The sequence below is a fragment of the Pollachius pollachius genome, assembly GCF_949987615.1.
Source record: "Pollachius pollachius genome assembly, chromosome: 13".
NCBI lineage: Eukaryota > Metazoa > Chordata > Actinopteri > Gadiformes > Gadidae > Pollachius > Pollachius pollachius.
In genome coordinates this window covers 4,278,458-4,302,504 of record NC_136946.1, presented here as the reverse complement: position 1 = coordinate 4,302,504, position 24,047 = coordinate 4,278,458, and the positions used below count along the sequence as shown (strand labels likewise).

General features: G+C 45.9%; 1 protein-coding gene across 1 annotated transcript in view; it reads left to right on the top strand.

Moving 5' to 3' along the window:
• The window catches only part of crybg2 (crystallin beta-gamma domain containing 2), a 51,770-nt gene that overhangs the window by 17,879 nt on the left and 9,844 nt on the right, over positions 1-24,047 (top strand). Inside the window, exons 5-10 of the mRNA XM_079749578.1 lie at positions 5,361-6,630; positions 7,677-8,534; positions 16,402-16,449; positions 19,617-19,735; positions 22,638-22,896; positions 23,402-23,541. Of these exons, the coding sequence (XP_079605704.1) occupies positions 5,361-6,630; positions 7,677-8,534; positions 16,402-16,449; positions 19,617-19,735; positions 22,638-22,896; positions 23,402-23,541 (2,694 nt within the window). The remainder of the gene's footprint in view (positions 1-5,360; positions 6,631-7,676; positions 8,535-16,401; positions 16,450-19,616; positions 19,736-22,637; positions 22,897-23,401; positions 23,542-24,047) is intronic.

The following is a 24,047-nucleotide window of genomic DNA, read 5'->3' as shown; positions in this document are numbered from 1 at the left end:
TCTGCAGTGACGTACAGAGATGGGTCAATAAGGAACATGTAGATGATAGATAGTGGATACAGAGACGGGTCAATAAGGAACATGTAGGGGATAGAGAGTGGATACAGAGACGGGTCAATAAGGAACATGTAGATGATAGATAGTGGATACAGAGACGGGTCAATAAGGAACATGTAGATGATAGATAGTGGATACAGAGACGGGTCAATAAGGAACATGTAGATGATAGATAGTGGATACAGAGACGGGTCAATAAGGAACATGTAGGGGATAGAGAGTGGATACAGAGACGGGTCAATAAGGAACATGTAGATGATAGATAGTGGATACAGAGACGGGTCAATAAGGAACATGTAGGGGATAGAGAGTGGATACAGAGACGGATCAATAAGGTACATGTAGGGGATAGACAGTGGATACAGAGACGGATCAATAAGGAACATGTAGGGGATAGATAGTGGATACAGAGACGGGTCAATAAGGAACATGTAGGGGATAGACAGTGGATACAGAGACGGATCAATAAGGAACATGTAGGGGATAGACAGTGGATACATGTGAAGTATAGGAAGATGCAGCCTATGAATACAGAGATGGATTAGAGAACATATTGGGATTACACTGAATAAACAGATGGGTTATGATGAGCAGGTAGGTGTTAGACCGTGAATTCATGGACGGGCCATGAAGGAGCAGGTATGGGTTAGAAATACATATACAGGTCATAAAGGAGCAGGTAGAGGTTAGACACTACAGAGACGGTTCATTGAGGAGCAGATATGGTTTAAATAGTACAGATAGAGGTCATGAAGAAGCAGGTAAAGTTTAGACAATGACTTAAGCAGCAGGTAATAAGGCAATAGGTAGGGGTTGGACCGTGAACACAGAGACAGGTCATTAAGGAGGGCAAGGTTTCGAGAGTGAATTTAGATGAATATCAATAATGAACAGGTTTGGGTTATGCTCAGCTTTATATATGGACGTGTCAGTGTAGCTTTAATTAAGGGGGTTGAATTGGTCCTATGCAACCTGTGTTGTACTCCCAGTTTATACTGTTTTACTGTGATATCTTGTTGGATAGTGTGTGTGTGTGTGTGTGTGTGTGTGTGTGTGGCAAGATGACAATGAGTGACATGTTTGAATAGACACCCCTCCTTGCCAGCTTAAAGCACTGAAAGTCAACAAAGAAATGATGATTACCATTGTTATCAAAGTGTTTGAATGTGTGTTCGCGGCACGCTGTGAATTGCACAATAACACATAGCAAAGAGTGATAGTAAATTGGCACAGAGCAAATGGTTGCTGAAGTCTTTACAGGTGAAATGTGGACATTGATGTGAGGGGAGGAAGGAATAGCTTCGCACACTATGGTGTTAACTCAAGGTTCAAGGTTAGCCTGGCTGTCGCTTGGGGGACCCTTTCTAGTGGAGTAATGGGTCTGCCCCTGACACACATGACATATTTTACAGCGAGAGACGGGGGGGAAAGGTCGATTCACGTGGGAATCAAGATTCTTTGCTTCCGCAATACTATATAAAAATATATCAAATGTATACAATATATATTATATAGTAATAATATAATTGTTGTTAAGAAAGAAGGTCAGCCACAAACTGTTACGTAAAAATAAGCTAAATAATGGGGTTGTCCTACAGAGGGCGCTATAGTGAATTTGCCAATAGTCAAATAGCATCTCTATGTTCCAAATAATGACGATCCTTAAGAATCCAAATCCATACGTTTAAACCAACAAAATATAAAAGTGCACTAAATATTTACAGAATCCCAAGGGGGGGTGTGTGTTTGTGTGTGTGTGTGTGTGTGTGTGTGTGTGGGGGGGGGGGGGGGGGGGGGGGTGGAGCTTAAATGGTAATAAGCTTATAATTGGAAGTGAATCATCCATGTGATTATGCACCTGCCTAAAATTATGTACATTGTAGGTAACAGGCCATCTAATGGACAGCTTGTATGTGCAAATGTAATTTTCTCGCTCTCCTGCTCTCTCTTTTTATATAAACTCAACAGTTGTACTCTTTGTTCATCAAGTTCTAATGAAGTGAATTGAGTCATTACCCTTTTTTACCACAAGAGGGCAGCATATATTTAATTAACTTCAGTTCTCTGTCAGAGTGAAAAGTGAGCGGACCAAGAGTTTCCTTTTCTTTCCATTCAAAGTGAATAGCCATTAGACTTTGTCTGTTTCTCGCTTAGATTGTGTTCAACTGAATATCAAAATCAAAGTGTATTTCAGCTATTGGTGTCGTGTAACCAACACCAATATGTAGACTACTCGTAGCGCTCATTGGAATTCTAAATTTAAAAAAACGTCCCTTTCCACAACACGTCTATTCTTTCTACACTCGTATTATGCCTGTCCAGTCTTAGCCAGTGTAGTATGCGTTACCCTGTGTACCCTATATGCTACATTGGCTACTAGAGTAGAGTTACGGGGGGGGGGGGGGGGGGGGGGGGGGGGTGTTTACTGCTGCAAACTAAGATGAATAATGTATGAATTAATCATTTATTTATACAGCCGGTAAAACTGCATTTAAATGTCTGTAAAGGTGAGAAAATTAGATGTTGTTCTTTTCACACTATTTACAAGATGAGTCAGACGTATTTTCCGGTCAAACAACATTCAATGCCGCTGCCTGCCGCAAGACAGAAACCACGGGGGAGGAGTAACTAATCAACCATCACTCACCAGGCGGACGAGCTCGCATGTCACAGAAAAATACTTTCAGAGGCCTCTTCCTTCAGCCATGCCTCTGAGCAGGTATATCCGTGGGTGACTCCACCTCGGGGGTTCTGTAGGCGGAGCTCTATGTAAGGCAGATGTGACAGGCCTGTGGTGAGGTACGGGTTGTGGGGATGTGATGGGCGTCTCATGTGGAGGGAATAAGGGAGACATAAGGGGACGGAGGATAGGGTGCTCTAGTCTGAAGGGGCTCGCCACCTTGTAGGCAGCACTTGTTAAGAAGCGCATGCAAGTTTGATTCCCGCCCGCGATCATGTCCTATCTCTTCTATTTTCTGCACCCTTATTTTTTTCTGGGGGCAGGGAAGGTTTCTGTTGGAGGGTGTTTGCCTCTCCGATAGCAGGTTCTGGGCTTCAACCCCGACACCTGTTTCTTAAATAATAATTATCATAATTGCAGGTTGGTTCTGAACAAAGCGACTGCTAAGTGACTAAAGAGAACATTGTAGCACGGTGCTGAGGTAATGAACTTGGGTGAACGCCAAAATGGTTAATATACAGGTTGAGCTTATAGTGGCCACTACCTGTACTACTGTGGGTGGTTAGAGAGGTTTGGTTAGCTTACTGGTGAATGGTGAAGCTGTGTTTGGGCAAGATAAAGGCTGCGTATCCGACCACAGGAGTACTGCTGGAAGGGACGCTAGGTCAACCGCAACAATGGAGCTTTTTGTGTTCTGAAGAGCTGTTGTGTTTAAAGTAAACTTCTCTTGTGATACAAACGTCTGGCATTTTTTCTCTTGTTCTTCTTTCTTGGTTGATGGTGTAGCAGGCCGCCTGGACAAATTCCTTGCATGTCAATCCCTCATGTACACTCAAACTGGGGACTCAAACACAAGCTGAATTAGAGCTATGAGTCCGCCCATAATGAGGTGTGAGTTATTTTTGCATTTCTGTCACTCTGCAAACCAGCAGAAGGTCTACTCTGAATCGAATGGGCACCTATTGGTGTTAATTCGACCATATCGTTATTTCACCCAAAGCGACTCCCGGGGAATTTGCATGCAGGTCATCAAGGAGCAGGTTGGGGTGAGACCAGCTGCCTTGCTAAAGGAAGCCTGCCGGTAGTCTGAGGACATTGGGGATCAAGGCCACTGCCTTGGTGCTCGGAGTTGAACTCCCGGCTCCATACGCCATAACGGGAGGATTGTCATTCCTGAGTCTGTGAATGATGGAGTCGCCTTTAAGTCTTTGATGCCACCGCCTCTTAAGACGAGACTCAAAGAAGGTGCTCGCCATTCGTCTGGTTGTGATTAACATTTCCGGTTTAATTGTAACTTGCAGCAGTTGAGTCACTGTGATGAACTGAAAAACAAAAACATATTTATTGTGTTGTGGTGAGGTCATCTTGACCAAGTGATTATCTCAGAATGAGAGAAGACTTTAAAGGCGGTCTATACTTCTCCGGCTCGTTTACCCTTTGCAATATTAATACATTTTTGACACATGTATTGAATACATGTGTTTATATGAAGCAACACTACTATATATCTTAACTAATACTGTGCTGTCACTTATACTGCCAGCAGTGTCTAAGGGCCTCACACCCACGGGCTTATGGGGGGAGGGTCACTAGGAAGCTCTGCATTGCTGCATAACTCTACATCCATCACATAGTCATCGTGTTTAAAGAGACTCCGTCGGCACTTCTGGTATTCAAAGCCAGAGTCTGACTGCTAACAGCAGCGAGGAGCACCGCGTAGGAGTGTGTATGTAGCCCGTGTTTGACGGCGACAGTCTGCTGTTTCGGGCTAATCACCAGTCTGTGGCTTCTGCAGAACCGGCCCATTGTCATTAGGAACTGGTAGTACCGCATTCGTGGTCGAATTATGGGCGCTGTTAGTTTAGCAAACACGCTAGACTGACATCTTGACGGGTCTCACTACAGGGACTGCAGTCTTCACTTAAGTTTGTTTGAGTTGACCTTTAACCGAGAGCGGCATGAAATATTTACAATCTTTCTGATGAGGAATGTTTCAACCGTTGTAGAATAATTGTTGTGTTTTTGCATGGGTGTATTTACTTTTATGTTCAGCCCCCGCCTCGACCTCCTGAATATGGCGAAAGATTAGTACATTTATGAGGCCTTTGTGATGCAAGATGTCCTGTAACCTGCCTTGTTATCTTTGCACACCACACCCAGAGGCAGTTTTGAATAGAATCTCCGCTCCGCTGGCTATCATAAACTCCTATGTACATCAAACACTCTCTCTCTCTCGTTGTCTCTATCTCTGTAGTTCACCTCCTCTCCCTCACAGATCTCACACTATTTCTTTCTCTATCACTTTTTCTCTCTTTTTCCTTTTATCACAGTATATTTCACTTTATCTCTCTCTTTCACCTTAAGGTTCTTTAAAGAACTTTGACTTTGTTTTCTCGATCTTATTCTCTTCCTCTCTCTGTCCTTCCCTCAATTCTATTTTGATAAATAATTATGGGCACAGAAAATAAACATTGACATTGCACATTTTCTACGTCAAACTAAGTGAAAAATAACAATGCATTTAAATAACACAAAAATGCAAACACATTCTGTCTCCATCTCTCTGTATGCCCCTCCCACACGTTCATCTCATATCTGCCTCCATCCTCCCTCCACCCCCCAGGCCTCCAGCTACAGGCCCGGCCCCTGGTGTCCAGGACATCGCCCCCTCCTCCACCACCAAAACCTCAGGGTCGCCTCCCAGGCCTGACCCCCACCCACAACCCCAGCCCCTGCCACCACCCCCACCCGTAGCAGACATGCGCTCCTCCTACAGCGGGTCCCGCTTCGTCAGTCAACACGGGAGCTACTCTGGTGGTGGAGACGAAGACCCCCACCCGGAGGGCAACACCACCACCAGCACCACCAGCGGCTCCTCCTCAAGACCTCCCGAGGCCAACGTCTCGGTCAACCCGTGGAGGAACAACTTCTACGGGGTGTCCCAGCACAGGCCCACCTCCACCTACATCTCCTCCTCCTCCAGCTCCTCCACCTTGTTCCCAGACTCACCTGACTCCTCTGTGCCGTCCTCCTCCTCCTCTTCTTCGTACTCTCTCCCCGAGGCCTCCGTCGACACACGATATCTCCCTCCCGCCCCCGACCCCGACTCCACCTCCACCTCCACCACCACCCCCTTGCAGACATACGGTTCCCCGGGCAACCGGCGGAGCGAAGGCAAGAGGATTGTCTATCTGAGAAGTGTGTCGACAGAAGAAGCGGCTGAAGAAGCAGGAGGAGGAGCAGTGGGAGGAGGAGAAGGAGGAGGAGGAGGCGGAGGCGGAGTGGGAATATCAAGGAGGTGGAGCCTTGACAGGGTGGAGCCAGAACCTGCTGCTGCACCTGTCAGGGAGGCAGAGGCGCAGACAGAGGAGATAAAGGTGAACCGGGACACGGCTCACCTGGCAGTCGATCCTCTCTCCTCCTCGGAATGTAACTCGGGCGTCGCCGTCGACGACAGCACGCGCCACCCACAGGCGGACGAGGACCCCTCGTCGGTTTACACTGGAGTCTTTACAGCCACGCGCGTGCACCTGATCACCGAGCCCACCTCCCCGGCCGCGACCCCCGACGAGGGCTCTCCCATCCTCTACGAAATGGAGGTGCTCAAGGACACCCTGAAGAGCATGGGGCCCGGCCCCGGGATCCAGAAGCAGAGGAGCCTGCGCGGGGCCCCCTTCGGCTACTCCTCCCTGGCCCCCATCGTGGAGGACACCCCGAGTCCCACCTCCACCTCGGTGACCTCGGCCTCCTCCTCCTTCGACGCCACCGACTCCTCCGTCGCACCGGCGGCCCCCGAGGGCCTGAGCGGACGCTTCAGCCTGCCCCTGGACCTGGGCCTGGGTAACCCCGTTGGCTCCCGGTCGCCGCTGGACCTGATGAAGCAGAGTCAGCAGGTAGGGCCGAGCGAGCCACATGCCTTCAGATAGGATGGGGCCTGAGGGGCCTCACAGACAGGGGGGTCGGGGGCCACGGCAGATTACAGGACAGTAGTAGAAATAAAAGAGGGAGAAAATGTAGAGAGTGCAGCCCAGTGGAATAGACAGAGGGAAAAGCGTTGTTGCTATTGGATGTATAGAGATTGATACATTATGTATTCATGTTTCAACTTTTTGTTGACAGTGTAGTAGTTTTGCTCTGTTGACAGGCCTGAAGGCTGTCAAGTGTCTTTTTCACTATTGTTATGACACATTTATTGGTTTGTTTGCAAATTCAGTACAGGTACTGATATTGTTGTAAGTTGATATAAATGTGAGATTGTATTGCACTCACTTGATGACACATTACAGTAGTGACTTTAGATATGTTGTAGTAATGACTTGATACACATCCTAGCACTGACTTCAAATACTGACATCATTGTAGCCTTGCCCTCATATAGCTTGTAATTGTGACTTGATATGTGGTAATAGTGGCTTGACATATATTGTGGGACTTGATACATCTTTAATAGTGACAATAGTGATATATTGTAGTAGGGACTTAATATATGTTTAATAGTCAGTTGATGTTTGTTGTTGAAGTGACTTGATATGTTCAATACTGACTTGATATATTATAAAGAGGGACTTGATATATGTTTAATAGGGACTTGATACATGTTTTATAGTGATTTGTTTATGTTTAATAGTGACTTGATGTATTGTTAAAAGGGACTTGCCCATGTTTAATAGTGACTTGATATATTGTAAGCAGGGACTTAATATATGTTTAATAGGGACTTGATACATGTTTAATAGTGACTTGATTTATATTATAGTAGGGCCTTGATGCACGTTTAATAGTGACTTGATATGTTTAATAGTGACTTGATACATTATAAAAAGTGACCCGATGGATGTTTAATAGTGAGTTGATATCTGTTTAATAGTGACTTGATGCAAGTTTAATAGTGACTTGATACACATGATGTGAAAGTAACTTGATCCATCTCATCCCCCAGGATGCACTGCAGCAGAACGGTTCGTGGGGCCTTGGCCGGCCCCTGAGGGCCTCTGCCTCCAACAGCATCGTCATGAGGACGTCCCCCGAGAACCCTCCTCCATCCCCCTCCTCCCATAACGGCAACGGCCTCCAGCAGTTCCCCGCCGGCAACTCGCGGCTGGACCACAGCCTCCTGTTCTCCAGCTACCGCTCGGCCGCCGTGGACACGCCCCCAGACCACGCGGGCCCGCCGGCCTCCCGCTCGCTGCTCCGCACCAGCTCGCTGCCCGACACCGGCAACTCCTCCTACGACCGCATCAGCAAGCCGGCGCGGGACAACGGGGTCTTTGGAGGCTTCGGGGGTCTCGGGAACAGCAATGGTGGGGGGTCGGACGCCGCCACGCCATCCTCCTACAACCGCTTCTCCTTCCTCCTGAACTCCAACCCCACCTCCGTCCCCGGCTCCGGGTCGCTGACCGGCGGCGAAGACATGTACTCGCGCATCAGCCAGGGGCCGCACTTCAACGGGACCCCCGCCAACTCGGGGCCCGGGAACTCCCCCCAGCGCCTCCTCAGCCCCACCGGACTCCCGGACTTCCCGTGGACCCCCACCTCCTTCAGCGCCACCGCCACAGACATGCCCTTCTCCATGTACGGCCAGGGGCATGGGGTCGGTGGCATGGGGCCCGGCGCGGGGGTCTTGGGGGCCCCCCAGCTGCAGAGGAGCTTCAGCAGCGAGGGTGGCATGGGGGGCCAGCACCCGCCCTCGTCAATGCTGTTCAACAACGTCCACGTGGGGTCCCACTTCCAGGCGCCCGAGCCCGCCGAGCCAGAGAAGCCAGTGGTTCCCAAGTACAGGGCCTTCCCCGACGCATATGTGAGTATCTGGGGCCCTCGTTACACTGGGTGAGGCGGGCCGCTTCCCTTAATGTGTGTTCCCAAGTTATCTCAGGGAGAGTGTGACTGAGTGACGGGTGTCCCCCAGCGTGAATCAACACTATGTCCGCCCGTCTGAATGGCTGCGGTTATCCGGCTCAGCGTTTGAGAGTGTTTGCCCGTCAATCCTGTGATGTTCACAGGTTAGGCTGCAGACATTGGGGATCAAACCCAGTGCCTTTCAGGGATTCAGTGGGACACCCATAGCTACAAATCTGTGAAGTCACAATCCATCTCACTGCCATCACAGTTGAGTACAGTTGTTTTTTTCTAAGGGACTTGTGTGCGTAAAACAGGTTCGGTCAAGAGTACCTCAAACACAGGCATGTAGAGAGACTGACCATCCTCTCCCTCGCCTGACAGGTTGAGAGAGAGGATATCCTCTGTAGTATCTTGTGCCTTCGCTGATCTGCGGGTTGCCAGTTCGAGCCCCGGCTGCGTAGCATTGGGGAGAACATGATGTTCCGCTAGCAGGTTCTTGCAGGCTGTGCTTTCTTTCCCTGAAACGCCTTGCGCGTTATTTGCAGATTATACACTAGTTTAAATAAGAAAGACAAGGTTTGACTGAGTTCAGAGTTATCACATATAAATGAATAATACATTAGATAGCTCGGGAGATAACCGATTCTAGGGATTTTCGAGCGACTTGAACCGAAAGATGCCTGATGCGCTCTTGTTGGGACGTATCCATGTGTCTTCGTCCTCACGTTGAAAGTCCCTTAATCCCTTTTATTAAATTCAAGTGTCTTAGCACACGGTGTACCACATGCGACCGTGTGTGTGTGTGTGTGTGTGTGTGTGTGGCTCTGCGTGCCTTGCACATTCCAGCACATGAGAGCGCTCTGGCTGAGACAACCTGCTCCCTAAATGATTTTTGGATGTTGAGCCAAAGCTGCACAATATTGATGTGCACGCACGCCCACGCACATACATGCATACCCCCAGGACTCTGGCCATGGAACACGATACCAAGATAAACCCGGGAACATACAGAAGTTCGTAATTATTTCTTTCCTGCGCTGTCAAAACGTGCCCGCACCAGTCTTTTGCCCTAACATGTTAATGCGTTAACTTAACAGTGCTGAGGCGTTGATACACGTAGACATGTTGGACAGCTAATGGAGGAACGGAGGAAAGTCTTCATCGAGCAGAGAGTAAGACATGGACAGCTGCTTCTGCACAAATAGTGCTGTTCCCAAACCTGCAATTACAGCAGCAACATGTGCTGAGCTCGAAAGACATTAACAACATGAGCTTCATTAGTGCCATGGTGAATTATAGATTTACCATTTACCACTCTGCCTTTTAGCAGACACATTCATCCAAAGCGACTTGAAGAATCCTTGACAGTAGGTGAGTTCAGAGGCGTGTTAGTAAGGTGAGGTGCAGGTAGGTGTTAGACAGTTAATATAGATACAGGTCCGCAAGGACCAGGTAGTGGTTGGACATTGAATTCAGGGACAGGTCATTAAGGAGCAGGTAGGGGTTGGAAAGTGAATTCAGGGAAAGGTCATTAAGGAGCAGGTTGGGGTTGGACATATACAGAATGAATACAGATACTTGTCATGAGTCATTTAGGAGCAGACAGTATTAGGGACACCCATAGCCACAAAACTATCTCCCTATCATCACAGTGGAGTGGAGTTGTTGTTGTCTTTGAACCAAACGCATGTGTGTGTGTGTTAAACAGGTTTGGTCAAGAATTCCTCAAACACAGGCATGTAGTGAAACAGACCATCCCCTCCTATCCCCCGAGAGAGTGGATATCCTGTGTGCAATTGGATACCCACCTTCCATACCCCTCCGCGTCAATCTCGTGTTACTGCCCCCGACAGTGACCCCACGGCTGGGTACACCGGGCACCGGACAGCGGTAACATGACCTGTAGGTCGAAGGGTTTATGGGAAGTAGTCGTTCCTCATTGACTTTGAACAGTAGACTAGAGGCTGTTTACCACAAACCTTGTTGGCCCAGCATTAGCAAACAGGCTAACGGCGTTGGCAACATGTAGAGCAGGCAAAGCATTCTCCACCCTCTGAAACTGCTTGGAACGAAGCGTGTGAAAAATCAATTTCCTGGGAATAAACATTTTCTGCATCGAATATTTTATCATACTCTCTCATCATGGGAAATATGTGCATGTTACTCTATTTGAGACTCATGTGATGAAAGGCAATAGAAACTTCCTGGAATTAATTTGGTAACAGTCAATGTGTGATGTTTACCAAGCACATGTTATTTGTACAGGCCTTAATCCCAGTTACAGTCTCAAAGGGCTCTGCTGATACTATGCTAGAGGGCAAAGTTTACCGTTGTCTATCAGGGCAGTTGGTGGTTGTCTGTGGTAACAGACAAGGGCGGCGACTGCAGTGTGTTTTTATGGCCTCATCCTGGTCAGAGATCCAGGATGAGTGGCTAGCTAAGGTTTTCAACAAACAACACAACAACTGTTGTGTGTTGTGTGGTGTTCATCCAGTAGTGCATCCCACCATGGGGTCTGGGAGGGTAGTGTAATGAGTATCCAATGTCCAGGATAGGAACGACCTGGTACTGTATAGGTTGACCACACACAGATGGATGTTGGACGCCTATAAAGGGGACTTGGGGCTCAGAGGAGGCTGGGGTGTTTGACCCCCAGCCGAGAGGTTCTAGGTTCAAACCCAAATGTCTACATTCTACCTGTAGGCCACTTTCAGCTGGAGGCCATCACGTTGCCTGCGCCTTAATGACATAAAAAGAAAAGCTTGTGAATTTCTTTGAATATAATGACTAAATTAGTAAAGGGGAAAAACAGTTCCCACGACAGTACGGGGATCATGATATTGTTAATGTTAATGCTATTGTTGATGTCCCTCTAATGTTGACGGAATGCCCCGCAACTGTTGGCTGATCTAATGGGAACTCGGTCTTACCCATCCCATAATTGTCACACTCTGACGAGCAAGCGTAAAACAAACAAGCCATTTTCAAGGTCCAGGAGGCAGCCTGAAGCCGGAGTCACGTCAGATGAATCTCATCACAACACCGTCTCCCTCCAACTGTCCTCCCGGCCGGTTTCAAGGCACCCGCGCCCGTCTTGTCTCTTGGCTTCCCGGGGGCGGTTTCAAGACTCCCCCGCCCACCCCCGCCATCTGCCTGGTCCTGCTGAGGACCTAGGAGGAGACACGCCCCGTGCTCGTGTGTGTGTGTGTGTGTTTACCCTCACATTCCCCACTTGTTATTCTGACTGACATCTTTGACAAGATGGAGTTGACAGGGGTGAGGAGGATGGTGGGGAAAAGGTGGTGTTTAGGGTGGATATCGAGGTGGGGATGGGGAGTCTCCATCAATCTCCAGGTTGGTTCTCCGACGTGCACGCATCCGCGCACGTGTTTGAAATGTGCTGATGTGGCGCATTTCTCCCCCGGCGGTGGTTTTAAATTAGAATAATATGTTTTATTGAGACAACGCCCTGAAATCCTTTGGCTTGCTGTGTGTGTGTGCGTGTGTGTGCGTGTGTGTGTGTGTGTGTGTGTGTGTGTGTGTGTGTGTGTGTGTGTGTTCTGTGGTTTTGTGTGCGCTCGTGGAGATTAACCACTCAACCATCACATTTCCCTCAATGAGTTCATGAGTTTATGGTGGGTCCACACCTCATCACCACTCAAAAGGCTTTGCATCCGAGCAGACCTGGCGCAGCTCTGCTACCTGCTAGCTGCTGCTAGCCGCTGCTAACGGCTGCTAGCTGTTTCAGAGCTTTCGTGCGATGCTGTTGCGCAAGACTCCTATTCAATTAAAGCATAAACCGCGACTGCTGGTGGGCTCATCGTGTAGGCAATACACCACCGGTTCCCTGCTGCCGTGTGCTCCTATGCTACGTGTCATTCCCTCCCCGTCTTCCAACCCACCACCGTCCGTCCCTCCCTCTGCTCTCATGTCCGTTCAAAAGGTCATACAAATACAGAAACCGAACAAATTGAAAAAATGTAAAATAACCGAACTGACGATGAGCTCGCAGTAGAACGTATGTTAAACGAGTCAGTTCTTACCCACTGAAACACTCTGCTGCAGTGGCATTGGCCTCTGTATCCCTTTCATGTCCAGGCCCATACAATATATTCCCCTTGTTAACATTTGGGTTAGGGTTATGCCAAAAAACTTCCCTTGCCAAATTCCTTTTACCCCAATAAAGCCTCCTTCCTTTGGCTTAACTTGTCTTAACTTAACATAGATCAAGCTTGTGATTTTGCGTTGCACACGCGGATGTGGCCTCACCATAGTTTGTGTTTGTGTGTGTGTGTGTGTGGGGGGGGTGTGGGTGTGTGTTGAGCTTTAAATCTTAATAAGCTTCTAATTGGAAGTGAATCACACATCTAAGTATTCACCTGCCTGTAAGTGTGTGCATCAGATTTCTCATTCCTAAGGTTACCATGGAAACCTAGTGACCCACTCTGACTAGGGTGTGAATGAAAACTCGCCAAATGACACATTAAGCTGGTGATGATCATTTCACTTGACGGTGTTAACTGACAGGAAAAACTGAAAACTTCTCTTTTCAAAAACAGGTTTGAATTGAGCTTACAATCCTCTTCAGTTTTAAAAAAAAATTCCATCACTTGGATAGTTATTACACTATAATTATACATTTTCGTTAGGGCTGTAACGATATTGGTCTCGAAACCGAAATCGCGTACGCAGAGCCACGAACCTCTCTCGCGGTGTGAGAAGGCAGAAGCACGACAAGCCCTTTATAACTCCCATTATCCTTCCAGTCCAGATCCAGCCACATTATATGAGCTGTTAGTGCCAGGGTTTCCGTTGTCCGGTAATAGGAAAATTAAATGTCTGACAAAATTGTATCTCTCCAAGCAAATTGTCAGAATTTGCTAATAATCGGTCTAAATAATAGTCTGCTGACACCGCTCCTCTTATCGATGCCGTAAATGCGACGAGATGCCCTCGCTCCGTTGCTACGGAGGATTGCATTTCTCCACAGCCTGCGAAGTCCTCATATGCGATATGAACGAGTCGGCATTTATCGCAGAGTGGGCCAAGCGCGCAAAAATAGCCTGTTTTGTGTGCTTTGACCGGCAGTTGGTCTGCTTATAGGTCGGAATGAAGCGGCCACCGATTATTGGCATGCTGGGTACTTTATTCTTACACACAACCGGACTCGTTTGTTTCTTCACTAGACTGACACACACTCACACCTACCACTCGCTCTCCTCGCTCGTCCCCTCACTCACTGCGGCCACTCACACACACACACACACACACACACACACACACACACACACACACACACACACACACTACTACTACTGCTACATAGCCTAATAAGAAGCGATAATACGATATTTGACCTGGCATATCATCAAAATGTCCGGAAAACGAAAACTATGCAGGTCACTTTGACCAGCACCGTTTTTTTCTAGCGGAAAAGCTGGTTAGTGCTACCAAACTATTCAAATTACTATTATTTATGACATTAATATTTGAAAATAAATAAGCCCAAACCACGAAACTAGTTGAGGATTTATTTTTGTCTACCTGCAAACATCCTCCAAATGCAATCTTTGGTTATTTATTTATTTACTTTGCTATACTTTAATAGCATTCTTTCTGTTCAAATATTTTCAGTGTTCCAAATTATTTTTTATTAAATGTTATGCTAAGTTAATTAATGTTGTTTAAATAAAATGCTTTTTAAATGTAAAAAAATCGTGGGATGTATCGAACCGTGGGTCAAAAATCGTGATACAACCGAATCGTGAGTTGGTGTATCGTTACAGCCCTAATTTTCAGCAGATATCCTACAATTCTGGAAATGTTTACGCATATATACATATATATATATATATATCAGTGGCGATTGAACTAAGACTGCAAGGGAAGCTCGCCTTCCTCTGAAATTAAATGGTCAAATATATACTGTTGCGTTAACATTTCATTGACTAAAAAAGCGTTAGAACACGTTCATCTCGAAGAAGCGTTTGTTCAGAATCAGCTGCTTATCGCAGGGCGACTGACTCAATTTCCTCCTCCATTACCGTAGCGTCACAGTGCATTTGCCTGTTGAAGCTCAGTGTCCATCGAGTTCAACGGGGCTGCATAGAACAGCTTTTTTTAGTGAGTCCAAAGTCGACGGTCATTGAATAATGCTGCGACTATGTCCCTCCCATGGATGCTCAGCGTCTCTGGGGGTGAATGAATGAGTGGGCTGGCCTGGACGCTGCGCTTCTGCGTGAGTTGAAAGACAAACTGTAACCAATTCCTTGTTTCAGTTTATCAGAATTCGCACATTTCCTTGTTCAAGTTTAATATCGTTTTGGTAGTTGGCCATCACTTTGACTCAGGGAGACTGGGGTCTGAACTTCAAGTCCTGTATTCAGACTTGAATTGTGACAGGGGAAAGCTGTGTGATTTCTTGATGTTCCTTATAGACATGGAGATTGACAGCTTTACAAACTGATCTCATGAGTGGCAACAATTGGAGCTAGATCTGCAGGTAGGAAGAAGCTTCTCCTGTTTAAAGCGGCTCAAGTCCTACACCCGTAACACAATGGGCCAAGGCTGTTTAAGCAGCCTAGCTGCCATTGAGAGGACACTGGTAAGGTCACTGAAACAGACAGCTAGTTGGTATGACAGGGTCACAGAGCATTTATTGAAAAGGAACAGAAAGCAGAATTGAAATATAAATAAATTGCTGCTGGTCTTTCAAAGAGAGGAGGCTCATTTTCGGCCTACATCATATAAATTGTCAGTTTATTTATATTTCAATTCTGCTCTCTGTTCCTTTTCAAGGAAATATGTTTTATTTTGAATAATTCTTTATTTTGAAGTGTGATGTAACGTGATCCAAACAGTAGCCTAGTTTCCACAGCACTTTCACAATGGAGCCCAAATGATACCTGAGAACACACACACCCTCACAAACACACACACACACACACACTCCTCACACATTGACACACTCAGCCGAGACAAAATACGTGCAGTTCTAGTCTACATTTTTGGTGTAATGAACAAGGTGGAAATTCCAAAGAATCCACTCATACCAAAACTCTGGATGCCAATCTAAGCCAGCAGGTGTACAAGGTCAGCTGAGATTACTTCACAAGAGGTGAAACCAGTTTAAACAACCCTGAACCAAAACAACTAGAAATACTCGTCGTAAAGAACAAAGTTGCATGATGGCAAAGGAGGTTTGATCCTCAGAAGATGAAGTGACGGAGGTCATGTTTATGTGATGTGAAACGGAGAAACGGATGCTGGCCTCCACTTCCCTTGCTGTGTACATACCTCGGATCATGCACTTGATTTAGTTAAGTTCTCATGTGGTCAAGTTACATTAAGACATTCCTCTGAATCCCTGATGTATTGACACTCTTCTTGGTCCTTGATTCATTGACACTCTTCTCCATCCCTGATTTGTAGACACTCTTCTTGATACCTGATTTGTTGACACTCTTCTTGACCGCTGGTTTGACGCTCTTGGACTTTGGAAGGGTTTAGTGAGACCTGTGTGTTGAATTGAGAAACGTTTGTGTTGCTTTGGGATATTGGCCTTCTTGAAAGTTGTCGTTTATGAATTGTGGCCATAGAAATATATATAATTATACGATAGTGTGACTTGGGGAATCAAGAATGAAGCACTTCCATAGCTTTATGAACATTATCATGACTCCCAAATGTTGTTAACTCGAATGATCTGAATGTCAAATCTTGTTCTGAGTGATGATCTGTTGAACTGTTTGTAAATAACTACATTTCTAACCGTAGACAAGACAATTTCAGGGTTTCTAAAATGTTTTTTTGTTTTTCGTTTCTAGCTAACCAAGGAGAAGGAACATGGAAAGCTCAACCCTCGCCCAGGAAAGGTACGGCTCCACTGAATTAACGTCAAACAGAAACCATGTGCTTGTTCAGGTTGTGTTTGTTTTACGAGGAATACTGTCTTCACACTTTATCTCCTCTGTCCCACAAAAGCAAGATCACTAAATTAGGAATGTGACAATTCACTTCTTACACATCAAAGATCAGTTGGTAAAAATGTCTGTGATGGAAAAGGAAAGCCTCAAACAAATTAACTGTAATGAATGCTAATTTAAACCACACTTATATTTAGTATTTACCATGAGTCATAGTTTAGCTAGCTTGTTTCTATGCAACGGCATATTAGATTTAACCTTTGAAGGCTTTTATAAATGTTTTTCTTAGATGGTAATAAAAAAAAAATATATATATATATATATATATGATTATTATGGCTACAATAAGAATACTTCCTTCTGACAAATGTACTTATTTTAAGTTCCTTTGGATAAAATCGTCTGCTAAATGCCCCAAATGTAAATGTAACAAATTAAGACTCCAACAATGTCAATTGTACCTGGCAGAGTTGGTGTCATTAGATTTACGTTCGTTGTCCCTCTTTGAATCTGTACAAACGAGGCCTCATGTCGCGACATGATGCTCATTGTCTTATCCCCCACATTCTCACAGTTCTCTCAGAGCCTTGAATAAAGAGCAAAGTTTAGACAAACCGCTCCGCCACCAGGGAGCTTCCCTTTGTTGTCCCTCTGATTCTGTGAACACCGGCTAATCTCGCCCCACTCGTTCCCCCAAATGTCCCAACTCCTCCGTGCAAATCGCTTTAACCTTTCGACGGGAACCTGTCGCATCTTGCCTAGCCTTTTATGAATTCTTGTCTCACCCTGTGAAAGAGTCGGGCCAAGATCCGCCATCAAATGTCAGGTGCATGAATAACTGTTTCTTGTGAACTTCGCCCAGCTGTGTTATTACCCTAAATGTCAAGCATGCTGCCGCCTGCCCAGTCTCTCCCAACGCGTCCATTGGAGGATGGACGGCAGCGTTCAGATCGGGTGGGCGAGGCTTACATTAAACTCCCCATCTGTGGTCTGTTTGGGCGGTAGACCCTCCACCCTCCCCTCTCTTCTGGGACGCTATAGTCAAATATCGTGTCGTACGTCCCGCCCCCTCCAGCGCCCCCCGCTTTGGATGTTATATCTCACTGGTGTAATTGAACATTCCGTCCCCACTGTCGAACTCTGTCTCAATCACACACTCTTCTATCTGTCAGAAGTCTGCTCTGGCTCACAGGATTCAAAGGTCTTCATTATTGCCGGGCAAAATTTGCATTTACCAATCCGGAAGAAAGAAATTTGGATATACCAAAGTGAGCTGTCTCTTTCTCTCTTTCTCATTCTCTCCCTCCTTCTCTCTCTCTCTCTTTTTCTTTTTCTTTAAAATGTCATCGACGTCATTAGATATTTCATCCCTGCTCTTTGATTTTATTGCGGTGCTGAAAAGAAAGAGGTGTCACCATGAACGTAAAAGCCGCCCACGGCGTTTTCCGTTTAGGTCAAACACTGACTCATGGGATCGAACTTCCTTCATAACTAGAACCCACAATACTGCTAACCTATTATTCATCCTTGCCCTTTAACTTGTAATTACAACACTGCGAACAAAAGCGTCTGGTATTTCGAGGGCTAGCTTGGCAGTGAACTCATTAACACAAACCATGCAGCTAGCAGTCATCCTTGATCCTTAGCGATGCCGATAAGCTTGTCATTAAAACAGAGCTTGTAAGAGCTAACCCATTATTCCTCGCTGGTTTGCTAAATGCTAGCTTGCTTAGCATTGACTAGCATGTGTCAATGATACTGCTAGCAGTCATCATTGACCTTTAACAATGTACGTGAACTTCTTACTCTGGTCATTATGACAGAGCTAGCTAGAGCTAAAGTAACGTTGCTAGTTTGCTAAATGCTAACCCTTCACTTTTTCTCTCACATTTATCTTTTTGACCCCGGGCTACCCTTGTCACCCTTGTCACCTTGCCAACCCGGGCTTTCCATTGTGTATAATGGATGTATTATGTTTCAACAAGGGATTTTTGCATGACATTTGAGATACAGAGGGTGTCTGCATGTAAAACAAGTCTGGTTTCCAAAAACGGATTCACAATGGGGCCAGAGGGTAGTTAAAAAATCTTCCTATATGTATGTTTGCATATATATATATATATTACATATTACACTCTATTTATGTATCACTTTTTTAGCCCAAAGCACCCTTGGTCACCCATTGTCTCAAGATATGAGATAATGTACAGTAAACTACAAAGAAATTGCATGAAAGAAAGAAAGCATTGTGGTTGTGCATTAAACACATATTAATACACATGAATACATATTAATGCATATTAATCATTTTAGCATTTGCATCATGGAGTATTTCATCACGTTCCCTTACAAATGTCTACGCCCTGTCGCACTGACTGTCAGTATGGAATGAGTTTGAGGAAACTCGTCCGTGATTGGTTGGGTTGACTAATTACAGACGACAACACATCTGCATCTGCATCAGCATCTTATGAATGTTGTCATGCTCTTTCTTAGGGGTTTACGATCGTGTTTCTCTCTGGCCCAATCCCAATGTCCGGACTCACAGACTTTATTGCGCGTTCTCGCGAAATTATTAAGGCTTTAGGGCTGTCCCAATGTCGAATTCCATTCCATTCCTTACATTATTCCTTACATTATTTCTCGCAAAGTACTGTCCCAATCCCATATATACCTATCTGAGGCCATGTGGCCTCACACACTCACTCACTTAGCACCTGAGATCAATTAAGTCTGTGAGTCCTTAGTCCTTAGTCCTCAGGGCTCACTTTGGGATTGGGCCTCTGTCTCTTTGGCTAAGAATGCGTGTTAAACTTGAAACAATGATAAAACCATTAACTCTGTTTGTATTCCTGAACATATGTGAGTATGTTAGGTGCAACGTTTTGTGTTTGACATGATGCAATGGCAACATTGGGATTTTAATGTACACACACATCTTTGTGTGTTTGATATAACAATGGTTGTGATATTAATGTAATGGCGATGTCAGTGTAACTGTATGATGTATTGGTATCAAGAAGTCCCTTTTTTTTTTACTTAATGTGTGTGTGTGTGTGTGTGTGTGTGTGTGTGTGTGTGTGTGTGTGTGTGTGTGTGTGTGTGTGTGCGCACAGATCTTCATCTACGACCGGCCGGGTATGTGCGGTCAGAGGATCGAGGTCCGCAGCGACGTGGTGGACGCCAGCGCCTGGGACCTGCAGGAGACTATCTCCATCAGGGTGGTGCGCGGAGGGTGAGAGACACCACACACTCTCGCTCTCCTCTCTCCCCCTTCTCCCTTCTCTCCTCTCTATCGGTCTCTACTCCTCTCCTCTCCTCTCTCTGTCTCTCTCTCTCTGTCTCTCTGTCTCTCTCTCTCGCTCTCTGTCTCTCTCTCTCTGTCTCTCTGTCTCTCTCTCTCTCTCTCTCTCTCTCTCTCTCTCTCTCTCTCTCTCTCTCTGTATCTCTGTATCTCTCTGTCTCTCTCTCTCTCTCTCTCTGTCTCTGCGTATCTCTCTGTCTCTCTCTCTCTCTCTCTGCGTCTCTGTCTCTGCGTATCTCTCTCTCACTCTCTCTCTCTCTCTCTCTCTGTCTCTCTGTCTCTGCGTATCTCTGTCTCTCTCTCTCTCTCTCTCTCTCTCTCTCTCTCTCTCCCCCTCCTTCGGTCTCTTGTCTGTATGCTTCTCTCTTCTCCTTCTCTCTTTCTTTCTCTTTGCTCGCTCTCTCGCTGTGTTTTTCGGTCTCTTGTCTGTCTGCCTCTATTGCTCACACTTCATATCATTCGATCGTTCATTGCGGTTGGAACAGATTTCGAACAGTACGTCCTGAAATAAGCGGAGGAACCTGCTCCACCGAGCCTCTGCGATCCACACCCGTCCCTCAAACCTCATCTGCATGTTCATCCTTAACATCCCTTCACAGCCCTCCACAGCACACCACACTCATTACTAATCCAAGCCCAGGTCTGTAATCTTGGATCAGCCCATCAACCATAGGCCACATGCTGCCAAACTCCTCGGTTATTGACACAAAAGGATTGTAGCGCCCCCGCCTGTTTCACTCAAACGCACGCACGTGCACAATCGTCCAGCCCCTGCATGCCAATGCACACACGTCCAGCACGTGCACACTCGTCCGGCACCCGCACACACACACACCGTTGTGCATCAGCCACCAATGCCGTGCACCCAACTCACATTCCTGCACACCCGCTGCCTCGTGAACTAGCACCCCACGAAGCCGCGCACGGCAACATGCCCGAGAGTGCACGGCAACATGCCCGAGAGTGCACGGCAACATGCCCGAGAGTGCATGTTCTGAACGACTTGTCAAACAAAGCGTATTAGAATCTAATCCCAGGACTCAAACATATTGGTTTGAGTCACCTTTTATTTAATCCCATCAGCATGAGGATTATGATGATAATGATCGTAATAAAGTGGTTAGGGCTGATGTTATTCATAACCTCAGTTTTTAAGCATACCTCCACTGCGTTCGCTGACATGTATTGTAATGTGTGTAGTGTGTGGACATGCTGCTGCTCAATCTATCACTCACTCGACGCAGCCGAAAGGAAAAAGCTCCACCTACTAGAATATAGCATAGATGGATAGCTATTCTATTCTATTAAATTCTATTCTATTATACCACATTACCTACACGTATTTTTGTCAGTTAATATTATCAGCTTATTATTATAATAATCTTGCAGCTCAAAAGTTTAGCACGCTAACCACTTCAATAAAATGCCTTTTATTGAGGCTGCATCGTCAAATACCAGTCTAGCAATATCAATGGACCTGTCAGTTTGCTGATTCAATCAGACAGATCTTTGTTTTGGCGAGTCTTCCATTGAGATGAAACAGAGTGTGAAATCTAGAGATAGAATGGACAGATGTCTGTCTCTGTGCCAAGCCCTACATTTCTGCAACACCGACTAATTCATGCAAACAATATGTCTGCAAATCTACCACGCATAGGGTTTTACATCGGGAAACTACACTTCGACGAAGTGTATGAAATTAACTATTATTTAAAAGTGAATCGCAGAGATACATTTGAGAGGTAGATCCCAAAATTATGATTAATTCTTTAATTTGAAGAAACTGAAAGAGGCCATGCTTTCTTCAGGGAGATTTACTTAAATGAAATGAAGCTACCAAGATGTAGGCTAAACAAAATAAGATATGTTAAGATATTAAAAAATAATACAATAGAATATGAATGAGTAAATCTTTTGAGTGAGGTGGAACAGAAGACAGACAGACAGACAGACAGACAGACAGACAGACAGACACACACACAAAGACAACACACACGCACACACACCCAAAGACAAGACACACATGCTTACAAAGACAACATACACACCCACATAGACACATAGACAAACACGGACACACACAGACCCACAAAACACAGACCCACACACACATACATGCACACACAGACAAAACACACACACACACAGACACATACACACCCACATACACACAAACACACAGACAAAACACAGACAGACAAACACACAAACCCTCTGGCCTTTATTTCTTGCCGCAGCTTGTCGCCTGGTTTCCGTCTTCTCCATTCAGTGTGTTGTGATCAAACGGTGGCAGATGTTGGCCCCGGGCCCTTCTGCAGGGCCCCTGCGTGTCTTACCGAGAGCTTCCGTGTAGAACGGTGTGCCAATCACACAGGAGCGCTCTGTTTGTCAGACCTTTAGATAGATAGATGGATAGACAAGAACTTTATTTCATCTCATACATGAGAAATTCACTTGTAAACGCAGCCCATGGAATATCAAAAGATACCGAACGTAACAGTTAGTGGGACCAACAGCCAAATATCTCGTCAAATCAAAGTGTTTTGTGTTTGCTGCTGTGAGACGAGGTTACATTTTATTTGATTGTATTGATCAGTTAACCTTTATAAGCCAACCTCGGACCTCAAGCCTAGCACTCCCTCTGATTGGATGATTCCCCTACACTCTCTCTGATTGGCTGCCTCTCCTACACACGCTCTGATTGGCTGCTTCTCCTCACTCTCTCTGATTGGCTCCTTCTCCTCCACTCTCTCTCATTGGCTGCCATTCTACAATCTCTCTGATTGGCTGCCTTTCCTTACACTCTCTCTGATTGGCTGCCTCTCCTCCCCAGGTGGGTGATGTACGAGAAGCCCAACTTCAAGGGGGAGAAGGTGGCCCTGGACGAGGGAGACCTGGAGCTCACCTGCCCCTTCATGTGCCCTGAGGAGGAGGTGGAGGAGGAGGTGGTGAAGGAGGTGCAGCCAGAGAACGCTAAGCAGAACGGGGTAGAGGCTAACGGAGAGCAAAACGACGAGCAGAATGGCTCGCCGACCGAGAAAACAAAGCCAGCCAGGAAGTTCATCATCGGCTCTCTGAGGAGAAGCGTCAGGGTAACTTCACAATAAAAGTACCGTATAGGTTGTCGTTGTTTTTCGTTGATGTAGCCGTCACTCTTGGAAGTGTTTTACTCTCAGGTTTTTAGATTAAAAGGTATACGTATACAAACCAGTGATAGGATACACACATACAAGGCAAACAAACTGCAAATAACCACATCTAAGAGCTTACAAACCACATGAATAAGTATTTTATACATATTATTTTGTAATTTGTATTATGAATTGGCCTCATAGTCTTTGGTGCATTTGTGTATTGCATCATTTTACTACTGGTAAAATACATTTTATAACGTCAAAAGCTAGCTGAGGGGATTGCTTCACTGTTCCCGTATGTACTTTTTAAAGCATGTATTCCCACTCGCCCCTCTCGGTTAACGCACACTCTTATTGTTTGTCTTTCAAAGCTGCTTCAACACCTTAAGGAACTATCTGCCAAAATAAAAGTATCTTTAATTTGTTCACGCTAACTCCACGCTCTTATTTTCCGCCCCTCCAGGACTACAGCGTTCCGGAGATCAGCCTGTTCCCGGAGGAGAACGCTGAGGGGAAGAAGGTGACGTTCCGGGACACGTGCGAGGACGCCCGCATCTTCGGCTTCCCTGTGAAGGCCAACTCCATCATCATCAATGCCGGCTTGTGAGTCCCCAGGCGGGCCACCGCTAGACCCCTTTAGTCACGTTTAGTGACTAAAAGTGACACACATACTTTTAGTGACACACATACTGCAGCCAGGGTTGCCAGATTGGGCTGGAAATCTGGCCCAATCTGGCAACACTGTCCAGAGGTCCGGACCTCTGTCATTTTTGTGGAGATAAAAAAAAAATATCCTGACCTCAATACAACTGTACACAAAATCTGCCGTTGAGAACATCTCCGAGATGAGTAGATGCTAAATCCAGTTGAGATTTGTCACTTTGTGTCCGCAGTGTATGACGTCTCTTGGTAAGCACAAAGTGTTTATGGAGTTTGGTATGGAGATGGAAGTACGGCTCACACACTTATCTGACTCCTGGCAAAGTAGCTCAGCAGTTTATGAGTTAATCAAAGATAGGAATAACACTATTGTCACACCGATAGTGAGCTAGCTCAGCGGTTGATTGCCTTTGTAAGATAAGGCGACAAGGGATAGAATTAAAAAAACA